The following is a 12177-nucleotide window of genomic DNA, read 5'->3' on the forward strand; positions in this document are numbered from 1 at the left end:
ATACCTGCATTCACCATTTTTTGGGATACATCTCCAAGCCTGAAAAAGAAATTCTACCAAGAACTAGTAATTATACTGGTTTTATTGAATTAAATTTACATTAATTAATTTGACTAAAAACAGAAATATATCTGGGTGAAGGTAGGTCAGGTTTCTAACTTAGAAATCATAATTAGCTAAGGAATATATGGTTATAAAAATTCCATTCTTGCTGATGGAATATTTAAACAATATATTCGCTGGTAATTTGCCACAATTAGAAAACTGAACTTTTACCCAGAGGTATTGACTTATCTGGATTAGGGATAGTCATCTTTAATAAGGGAAGATAAAATTCTCTAAACGTAAAGTCTTGTTAGAAATATTCTTATTGGATGAGAAAGAAATGCTTCACTGATCTGGTATGAGAAATATTGTATTTGTTGTTGCAATATTAAAGGATATCTTGCTTATGAGAATTGTAGACAGCAGTGAATAAGTTAATTCAGTGTGATTTGACTGTCAGACAAAGTTTTTATTGCTTTACGCTGTGATGCTGTGATGATGCGAAGAGTCATGTGTTAAGGAATGTATAGCTATAGTTCACTACATTTATCCTTCCCCAAAAATAAATTTCTACGGTCTTTCAGCCATATGTTCGTAAGTTGTAATAAATAAAAAAAATTTGCCTCCATAATCTTATTCGGTATCTTTTATTAATTTTATACCAAGAGATTCAATTTTCTTCTTTGCCCATATAAATTTATAAATAGCTTTGATTGCATTTCTGGTTTCATCACCTAGATTTCTGTTTCCCAACCCAGTCCTCGTGGACCACCAACAGTCCAGGATTTATGTATTTCCCTGTTTTATTCCAATGGAGATACTGACAAAACCTTTTTTAAATGTGCCAAGAACAATAAAAAAAATAAAAGTCATAAAAAGTATAATAAATGGATAATACTATGTACACTTGAAGAAGCCCCTTGTTTGGCGAAACACATTGTGTGTATTTTACTATTGTTTCTAAGCATTAAAGTTTATTTGGCTTGCACCTGTCTTATAGTGGACCCTTTATTATACTTTTTGTTACTTTTATTGTTTTTTTATTGTTACTGGCACATTTAAAAACTCCTAAAATATCTACTCCACACCACACACAATCCCTGACAAGGACTGCTCTCAGGAAAATCTACTCAACATTGTATCCTTGGTGAGGATCATACCATCCAAGCTATCTTTTGAGCAGTGTTACTGCTTTACTAAATGTGAGTAAATTACCATTTATATTTTCACACGTTTTTGGTTTTACACAGTAAGCACAATTATTTGCCTTTTATGTTTTACTATTTTATATTCATCTGGATGCTGTGAGACATACCTATGAGGAGCTACATATCCATCAGTGGGGATTTTACTGGTGTATGCTGTTTTACTCAGAGATGATCTATAGCTGTATCAAATGTAAAATGTGATCCCACATAACCTTGTTGTGTGGCCTACACTAATTATCTGACTATCTGCACTATTATTGGTTATTTTCTGTTTTATTACATATACTTACCACCACCTGAAGCATGGGCGAATCCAAGCCAGGATCTTCCAAAGAATTGGACTTAATACACACAGTATTCAGCGCAACTTGGTTTTTGTGTTTTCTATTACATTGTCTGCCTACCTTTACGTCATCTCAATTAATTCTTCCTAAATCCTTCTTCTCAGATGTTGAGGTTAGGACTGCATCAAATATTCTATACTCTGCCCTTGGGTTTTTACGTGCAAGATGCATTATCTTTTGCACAATAAATGCCAGTTACCACAGCTCTAACCAGTTTTCTAGGTTACGTAAATCATTTGCAATTTGACTTGCCAATTCTGGAACATCACTCCTGTTGCAAATCTTTGCATTATCAGCAGAAAGACATACCTTACCATCAAGACCTTCTGCAATATCACTAATAAAACTATTAAAGAGAATGGGTCCAAGTACAGATCCCTGAGGTACCCCACTGGTAACAAGATCTTGCTTCGATTATACTTAATTGACTACAATCCTCTGTTGCCTGTTACTCACCCACTGCCTTACTCAATATTATAAAAAATATTGGAATCCAAATTTAGATTACAGTTTATTGATAAGTATTCTATGTGTGACAGTGTCAAAGCCTTACTGAAATCTAGGTAAGCAATGTCTACTGCTACACCCTGAACTGTGATTTTAGTTACCCAAGCAAAAAAATCAATACGATTAGTTTGGCATGATCTCCCTGAAGTAAACCCATCTGATCTTGAAATCCATGTGATTTTAGATGTTCAACAATCCTATCCTTTAACATGGTTTCTATTACTTTCCCCACTACTGAAGTAAGGCTTACTGGCCTATAGTTGCCTGACTCCTCCCTACTCCTCTAGTTACAACTACATGTCTGTTCGTCCACCCATTGTAAAGTGCTGCTTAATTTGATGGTGCTATATAAATAACATAATAATAATAACTCAAGCAAGCAACATCTGCTGTTAAATATCCATCACCCCGTAACTATTCTTTGCCATATTATTATATATTGATATTTCTAAGCAGAATAAAACTTAACTCTGATGAGTACTGATATTTTTTGATGGCCACACAAAACAAAAATAATATATATATATATATTTACATGACATCATGCAAGCCATCTACCAAGGAGAAGAAAGGAGTGGAAAATATATCATAATATAATATGTTTTCTACAACAATATACAGGAGGAATGGAAGAATAAAAGAGGATCAGGGTATCCCTCGTGGTGGATAGGGATGCAGGTCCAGTCGGAACACTGAAAGGAAGTGATATATTATGGGATGGAGAAGTATTCTTACCAATGTCAGGCGTTACTATAGTTTGGTCCCTTGCATCTTGAATAAAAGAATTTAATACAACATCTTCTATTTTTTCCAGAAATGTTGTAATCACATTATTATTGATTGATTGAAAGCTATTGCTAGAGGAATTAGTAAGGATCTGAGAGATTTCCTTGGCTGCATCCTGTAGAAAGAAAGAGGAGTAATGTTTTAGTTGTAAAGGTACAAGAAAGAACTATAGATGTAGAGACATAGTGGGAGAGTAGCCATTGATTAGTGAGAGAGTAGACAATGAACAGTGAAGAGTTAGACCCCGATGTATACTTTTTGCTGCTACTTTATAAATCATGTTACTTCTCATATTTTATGTATAAAAATTATTATTTTTTTCCTCACATATTTTGAGCATTTTTTGACTAGTTCTCCCAGAAAGCCCTTGGTTACATGCATTCTGTTTACTTTGTTGTAGTTTTCTATTATGGTGCACTATTTGTTACCTGTCAGAGATATTGTGTAGGAAGGGAATAGGTATATATTGTGTGATAAAAATAATATGTGCATTATAGCAAAAACGCCATTTAGCTAACATGCCATGAGGTGCTAAAATGAAGAAACAAGACGTTTTTCTCAAAGTATGACCCTGTCAGCTAAAACAGCCAGACAGTGAGTAAATACATACATCTGTGTCAATAAAAGATAAGTACACAGATAAGACAAGCATGTGTTAATTAAAAGTACATGTTCAGCAAACACATATATCGCTATCAGGTATATAAATTAAGTTTAATTATATATAAAAATAGAAATATAGTGTGATATATCCTAATTAGCAATTTACATATATAGAAACTATATACATATAAAGATGTAGTTAGCAATAGAGATAAAATAAGTAGACAGCTTAAATATTCTGAAATTGCCATAACTCTTAGGTGAACAGGGACACATTGGTTGAACGACCAAAGTCCAAATTTAAAAGAAGAAACGCTGACCAAAGCATCGTAAAATTAAACTTTCCTAAATTGCCCTGAACGAGAAGTTAACCCCATATGATAATAGCTGGTAATACTCCTGAGGTAGCCCAACGGCTCCACCTGCTGTTTAAGACATAGAAATATGTATCAAAATGACGTCAACAGTCATTAACATAATGACTTGCCCCAAAATTTCATTGGACCAGGTAAGAAGGTTAACAGCTAAAGAATGGCATATAACCCCAGGACATAGGGATAGATGGATACACACAGAAAGGGAGACAGACAGGAAGAGAGACACACACAGAAAGAGACAAGAGACGGACAAGAAGACATTTTGAAACAATCTTAAAAATAACATCCAGAACATCTATCTGTAAATATTAGTCAATTATACTAACTATAACATTACGTAACTAATATTTTTATAATTCTTTATTTTTTGAGTGCAAGATATAACAAACGAGCTGTGTTGCCACAGTAGCATTCATGAGCATAATATCATCATATATGGTCAAGCATGGCAAGTAGAAGGTCTGCACATTTTTATAGTATTATAACGTTTAAGTATGTGGTGCTCCAACAGTATTCCCCGAGTGCATTGTATATCTAACTATAGGAGAATGGTATAAACAGGCATAACTTGAGATATAAGTAGCTTCACTGATGCTTGTACAACTTAATGGTTAGTGATTGTAGGCTATAGTCACTGCAATGGTAGGTCGCTAATGTGTCGTTTGGGTTATACAGTTATACAGTTGAGCTCTAGCTTGGTCTGCCACGGGCGCCGTCAACAGGTCTGAGATCTGAGTTGTTAGTTGTGGGATTATCTGTCAGGTATGTGCTTTTGGGTTAGTCTGGATCCGGGTGGTACTACATGGTTGTCGTGTAAGTCAGAGCGTGAGTGGGTCTGTGAGTACCGTCTGTGGTGTCTGTGAGTACCGTCTGTGGTGTCTGTGAGTACCGTCTGTGGTGTCTGTGTTGCGGGGACGGATCAGCGTTTCAGGTGCAAGGCATAAAGTTCAGAGTTAGCCGATGCCTAGGCTTGGTAATGAGCGCAGGTGGCTGCAGGAGATCTGGTGGTAGTGTTCAGGTAAGCTCTTCTCCGTGCCCTGGGCTGTCCTAGGAACCTGGATCCGCAGACCATGGACTCTGGTAATCCCAATGAGGGCTGCATTCTTCGCTATGCGGGGGCTGTTGGAGGTCCTGGTTGGGAGTCTCCCTCTGTGGAGTCAGATCCCTCGTGCTTGTGGTCGGTGTTCTGGGGATAATTCCCCTGATTGTGTGCCTTGCGCAATAGGAGTGCCGGGGGGGGGGGGTCCCCTTGTTTCCTGCCCTTTTGTCTCGGGGGCATGCGAGGTGTGCAGGTCGGGCCATGTTTCTCGACTTAGTTGGTGCTCGAGCCGGGAAGGTGTCGGTGTTGATTGCCCTTGGGGACCGGGATGACCCCCGCCGGTCCAAAGGGGGGGGGCAGCGGGACGCCGTTCGGAGAACCGGGGGAGCGGCCCTCTCTCCCCGGCTCAAGCTCGGGTAGGCCTCAGGCCTTGGTAGGGTTACTCCAGTGCCGTACTGGGTCATAAGCGGTATCACCAGATACCACCAGATTGGATTTCATGATAGCTCATGATAAAGATTGATATCTCAAATTGCAGACTGGAATATTAATCAAAATTGTGAAATAAAAAAAATAGAATATCGACAGTTACCCCGAGGAATATTAATAGGAAATATTTATCAGATAAGAACTGTTTTAACTAAACCTGCAAGAATTTAGTCACTGGATGAATTAATTAATCATAATTAAATACTCTGAAACAGCACTGAGCTGGTTAAATTCTGTGGCTAGCTGGTAAAACATTGTCATAGAATTTTGTGTATAGATCACCTGAGTAAATAACAAACTCTGTCCAGCTAAGTCTAATGAATGATGTTTACAATAAGCAAACAATCCACATGTGTTTGTAAATTGTACTAAGAAGTAAAAAGCTAAAATTGTATTTTAAGATCCTGAAAAATTCTGTCTTTAAATTATAATAATCCATATGCTAATAAACTCATATGGTTCCTTATAATTTAACAAATAGCAACATTCTATTTGCTGATTGTCTCAATCAATAATGTATGAAGAACATATTCCATATACTAACCTGGTTGATTGAATTTGTCATAAACTAACAATCTTATCACTCTAAAGAGTTTAAAATATTTTACTGAGATTGTGATACTGTACTATGTCATATCTTGTTCAACATTATTGAAAAACGATTCACTAATTACCATTAGTGATGTACCGAACTGTTCGCTGGCGAATAGTTCCTGGCGAACATAGCGTGTTCGCGTTCGCCACGGTGGGCGAATACATGTGCGGTTCGATCCGCCCCCTATTCGTCATCATTGAGTAAACTTTGACCCTGTGCCTCACGGTCAGCAGACACATTGCAGCAAATTAGCAGCAGACCCTCCCTTCCAGACCCTCCCACCTCCTGTACAGCATCAATTTTAGATTCATTCTGAAGCTGCATTCTTAGATAGAGGAGGGAAAGTGTAGCTGCTGCTCATTTGATAGGGAAATGGATAGCTAGGCTAGGGTATTCAGTGTCCACTACAGTCCTGAAGGACTCATCTGATCTCTGCTGTAAGGACAGCACCCCAAAAAAGCCCTTTTTAGGGCTAGAACATCAGTCTGCTTCTTTTTTTTTTCTTATTTTCTGTGTAATGTAATTGCAGTTGCCTGCCTGCCAGCTTCTGTGTCAGGCTCACAGTGGATACTGTGCCCACTTGCCCAGTGCCACCACTCATATCTGGTGTCACAATAGCTTGCAATTAATATTTTTTCAATGTAATTGATTGAATAACAGTTAGTTGTCTGCAAGCGTCTGGGTGTCAGGCCTTTAGCGTGTACTCTGCCAACCTCTGCAAGTGCACTTTGCCACTCATGTCTGGTGTCACTATAGCGTGCCTTTAAAAAGCAAAAAAGTTTTTCACTGTAAGCTAATAGCAGTCAGTGTCCTTCAAGCGGGTCTCCCAGACGGCGCAGATGGGACCGTGGTCTCTGTGCCTGACCTACCGGGATGCTGGACAGCCTGTCCAGATCCCCCACTACCCTCACCAGGACAACAGGAGGAGGGGGTTAGTACAAATTACCCTCCCCAGCTAACTCCAAACGTGGCCTCAGGGTTAACAGAGGCGTTGTTAACCCCTACTGACTCCCATGTTCCCCTGGCTACTGAGCCGGACTATGGTCTCAGCAACCCAGCAGAAGAGCTGGCAGCTGGGCAGAGTGCAGTCGGCCTCTGCCCTCCCTCAAGTCCCCACAGCATGTTGCCCCATCACCACAGCAAAATACCCAGGTGCAGTAACTGTTTCTTGTGGGTGGGTCACCCTTGTACCTGTTTGTTGTGGGTGGGCTACTCTGGCATTTGGTTATTGTGGGTTGGTGGACCGACAGAAGGTCAGGTGCCTGGTTAGTCTTCCCCCCAAAGGGGAGATATGTTACAAATTGCTATTTTCAACTGGCCCTGTAAATGATAAATTGCCCTGCTTACCTGGATTGTGGAGAAGCCTGTTTGCCAGCCTCCTTCCTCATGACTATGGCCCCTGGAAGATTGTGCCCCTGAAAACTTATGGACTTTTATTGGGTGTGTATGGCCCTTTAAGAACCGTCTGGGGACATCTTGTGACTTTGGTGAACAATGCCCCTTTAAGACTATGTCCCCAGACCTGTAAAATAACTTGTTCCTGGCTTTCTCCCTCTTGGTTCAGTAAATAGGGCTTACTGAACCAAGTACCACACAGGCGGACCACCCAGAAGTTAAAGTGTGCAGGCAATTTACCTCCCAGGCTGTGAGGTTACTGCAGGTTAATTGCCGAGCGCTGGGTGGCCGCCATTCGACAGTCGAACACGTGGCGGCGGCCATCTTTGTTCATTCGAACGCGGTCAGCGGTGTATGCTAAAGATTCTGTGGAACTAAAAGCGGATGCGCAAATACACGAACACCGCTGACCCTTACCTTCTTCCATACTGAACTTTCAGCTCCAGAGACTAAGTCCCGTTCGAAGATTCGAACGCTCATTCGAATGGGACTTAGTCATTTTTCTGCATGAAATTGACCGACTGCACAGCCCAAATCTATGGAACTGTTTTGGGCAGGCAATTGTGCTTGCGGTCGGACATAAAGGACTTCCACTTAACTTTTGATCCGCTGGAGGGATTCGTATGATTTTTGGAAGTGTTTATGTTTGATGTATGCTGAGTTTAAATATGTAATTTTATGGAGATTGAATGTATGGTTTTAAAGTTAGAGTGTATGTGTAAAAACTGTATTTTTACTGTCTGTGATAATTATGTTAAACCATAATTATATCACAGACAGAAGGGAGGATTTTGTGTGTAATTACTGGGAGTGGTTTCAATGATGTACGTGTATGATTGGTTGTTTTGTCCCTCCCTGTGGGTGGTCCTGTATTTACAAAATGGTAATAAAAACCAGGCTGGGTGTTCCAGCACCTCAGACCTCTTCTTGGCCCTCAATACCTAGCCTTGTCTCGTTATTGGAGGGAACTGCTATATCACACTGAGGATTGCTATGTTCTACATACTCCCCTGAGCTTTAATCACTTAGCTCTTTTAAGAGCTTGTTCCGGATATGCTCTCCTGGGGGAGAGGTCTTCCCCACACAGTCCTGGAGGACAGAAGCCGATCCAGGGTGGAAGGAAGACGGTGAGGCTCCAGCTAAGCTTCGGCGGTTGTGGAGTCTGCGTTGGCTGTGGTGTCCGGTGCGGTGCTTGTGGTCCTCGGCGCAAGCTAGGAAGCGTCCATCAATGGAGGGTACTTGGTCGGAGTACACGGAGCTCCGTTACAGCGTGTACTCTGCCAACCTCTGCCAGTGCACATTGCCACTCATATCTGGTGTCACAATAGCGTGCATTTAAAAACAAAAAACTTTTTTCACTGTTATAGATTGAATAGCAGTTAGTTGTCTGCAAGCGTCTGTGTGTCAGGCCAACAGCGTGTACTCTGCCAGTGTGCACAGTGCCACTCATATCTGGTGGCACAATAGCGTGCATTTAAAAACCCACAAACTTTGTTTTCACTGTAATAGATTGAATAGCAGTTAGTTGTCTGCAAGCGTCTGTGTGTCAGGCTCACAGTGGATACTGTGCTCACTTGCCCAGTGCCACCACTCATATCTGGTGTCACAATAGCATGCATTTAAAAACAAAAAACTTTTTTCACTGTTATAGATTGAATAGCAGTTAGTTGTCTGCAAGCGTCCGTGTGTCAGGCCAACAGCGTGTACTCTGCCAACCTCTGCCAGTGCACATTGCCACTCATATCTGGTGTCACAATAGCGTGCATTTAAAACCAAAAAACTTTTTTCACTGTTATAGATTGAATAGCAGTTAGTTGTCTTCAAGCGGGTGTGTCAGGCCTACAGCATATCTGGTATCACAGTAGCTTGCACGCATAGTACCACTAATCCCCCAAAAAAATGACAGGCAGAGGCAGGCCACCCCGCAAAGGCCATCGTGGTCGTGGTGCTGTGATTCCCTTTTGCCCTAGAATAATGCCCAGTTTTCAGAGGCCACGTACCCTGAACTTGAAAAGTTCTGAGGACATAGTTGACTGGCTAACACAGGACACCCAATCTTCTACAGCTTCCGCTCGGAACCATGACGCACCATCCTCCTCCAACTTAGCTTCGGGCACCTCTCAAGATACCACTCACCCGCCTGCTGCCACCACCAACACTAGCACCACAGCCGCTTTACTTGGTATGTCAGAGGAGTTATTTACACATCCGTTTGAAGAAATTAGTGATGCGCAACCATTATTGCCAGAGGATGTAGATAACAGGGATATGTCTCAGTCAGGCAGCATTACACACATGGACGTACGGTGTGATGATGATGATGTTGTACCCGCTGCTGCTTCCTTTGCTGAGTTGTCAGATACAAGTGAAGCAGTTGATGATGACGATGCATCCATGGATGTCACGTGGGTGTCCGCTCGGCAAGAAGAAGAACAGGGCGAAAGTTCAGATGGGGAGATAGAGAGGAGGAGGAGGAGACGAGTTGGAAGCAGGGGGAGGTCGTCGCAAGGAGCTAGTGGCACAGTCAGGCAGCATGCATCGGCACCCGGGGTCAGCCCGACAGCACGCCAATCAACGCATGCTGTGTCCACCACCAGAATGCCATCATTGCAGAGCTCAGCAGTGTGACATTTTTTTTTATGTGTCTGCCTCTGACAACAGCGATGGCATTTGCAACCTGTGCCAAAAGAAACTGAGTTGTGGGAAGTCCAACACCCACCTAGGTACAACTGCTTTGCGTAGGCACATGATCGCACATCACAAACGCCTATGGGATCTACACATGAGTACAAGCAGCACACAAACTCAAAGCCGCCATCCTCCTCCTGGTCCAGCATCTTCAGCCACATCAACCACTGCTGTCCTCCTTGCCCCCTCTCAACCATCCGCCACTCCGTCTCTCACCTTGAGCAGTTCCCGCTCATCTGCCCACAGTCAGATGTCTGTCAAGGACATGTTTGAGCATAAGAAGCCAATGTCAGAAAGTCACCCCCTTGCCCAGCGTCTGACAGCAGGCTTGTCTGAACTATTAGCCGCCAGCTTTTACCATACAAGCTGGTGGAGTCTGAGGCATTCAAATAATTTGTGGCTATTGGGATACCGCAGTGGAAGGTACCCGGACGAAATTTCTTTGCACAAAAGGCAATCCCCAACCTGTACTCGATTGTGCAAAAGGAAGTAATGGCATGTCTGGCACACAGTGTTGGGGCAAGGGTCCATCTGACCACTGATACCTGGTCTGCAAAGCATGGTCAGGGCAGGTATATCACCTACACAGCGCATTGGGTAAACCTGCTGACGGCTGCCAAGCATGGAATGTGTGGCTCTGCCGAGGAGTTGGTGACACCGCCACGACTTGCAGGCAGGCCTGCTGCCACCTCCTCTACTCCTCCTACTCCATCCTCTTCCATAACCTCCTCGACTGAGTCCTCTTCTGCTGCTGCGTTTTGCTCCACATCAACGGCCCCCCCCAGCTCCCCAGGTACTATTCCACATCCCGGATACGGCAGTGTCATGCCGTCTTGGGTTTGACTTGCTTGAAAGCAGAGAGTCACACCGAACAAGCACTCCTGTCCGCCTTGAACGCACAGGTGGAAAAGTGGCTGACTCCGCAGCAACTGGATATCGGCAAAGTGGTGTGTGACAACGGAACAAATTTGTTGGCGGCATTGAAGTTGGGCAAGTTGACACATGTGCCGTGCATGGCACATGTGTGTAATCTGATCGTACAACGCTTTGTGCATAAGTACACAGGCTTACAGGACGTCCTGAAGCAGGCCAGGAAGGTGTGTGGCCATTTCAGGCGTTCCTACACGGCCATGGCGCACTTTGCAGATATCCAGCGGTGAAACAACATGCCAGTGAGGCGCTTGATTTGCGACAGCCCGACACGTTGGAATTCAACACTCCTAATGTTCGACCACCTGCTCCAACAAGAAAAAGCCGTTAATGAATATTTGTATGACCGGGTGTAATGATATTGATGTTACAAAGTTTTGGAGTCCAGTAGCCAGATCAGCAATGTTTTCTGCCAGAGGTAGCCACTCGTTACCCAGGTGGTTGAGCCCCTGAGCCTTGAGTGGCCTTCTGGTCTTAAGCAGAGATGGGAGACTGGAACAGAGAGATGATAATCGTAGTGAGGCAAGCCGAGGTCAGTGGGAAGGAGAAGCAGCAAAGTCAAAACGGTCCAAAATCAGCAACAGGTAGGATAAACAGGAACAAGCTTGATTAGAGAGTACAGGAACCACAATAATCTGGCAAAGGTACAGAGACAGGAAGTGGATTTTATAGGCCAAGAACCAGACACATGACCAGACACAGCTGAAGAGACTTGTCACTGATACCAATGCTTGTAGAGTCAAGGTTACCAGATCTCAGGTACATTTGCAAAAGGCAGGCTGGTGTACTGGTAAGGAAGAGGTTTAGCAGCATGTAAACCAGGGTTTGAAACCCAGCAGAGTCAGTTCCTCAAACCGGGATGCTAGGACAGCCTCTGGGGAGCTGGGAATTTATTTGCCACGTTACTGGACGCTCATGCGCAATGCCTGTAGGCTCATGCGTCCTTTTGAGGAGGTGACAAACCTAGTCAGTCGCACCGAAGGCACCATCAGCGACATCATACCATTTGTTTTCTTCCTGGAGCGTGCCCTGCGAAGAGTGCTGGATCAGGCCGTAGATGAGCGTGAAGAGGAAGAGGAAGAGGAAGAGTTGTGGTCACCATCACCACCAGAAACAGCCTTATCAGCATCGCTTGCTGGACCTGCAGCAACGCTGGAAGAGGATTGTGAGG

The 12177-nt window shown here is 43.1% G+C and overlaps 1 protein-coding gene across 1 annotated transcript in view; it reads right to left on the minus strand.

The window, feature by feature from the left end:
- The window catches only part of LOC134603354 (adhesion G protein-coupled receptor E1-like), a 152376-nt gene that overhangs the window by 69343 nt on the left and 70856 nt on the right, over window positions 1-12177 (minus strand). Inside the window, exon 7 of the mRNA XM_063449226.1 lies at window positions 2840-3005. Coding sequence (XP_063305296.1) covers window positions 2840-3005 — 166 coding nt within the window. The remainder of the gene's footprint in view (window positions 1-2839; window positions 3006-12177) is intronic.

This window comes from Pelobates fuscus, chromosome 3 (genome assembly GCF_036172605.1).
Source record: "Pelobates fuscus isolate aPelFus1 chromosome 3, aPelFus1.pri, whole genome shotgun sequence".
In the NCBI taxonomy this organism is placed as follows: Eukaryota; Metazoa; Chordata; class Amphibia; order Anura; family Pelobatidae; genus Pelobates; species Pelobates fuscus.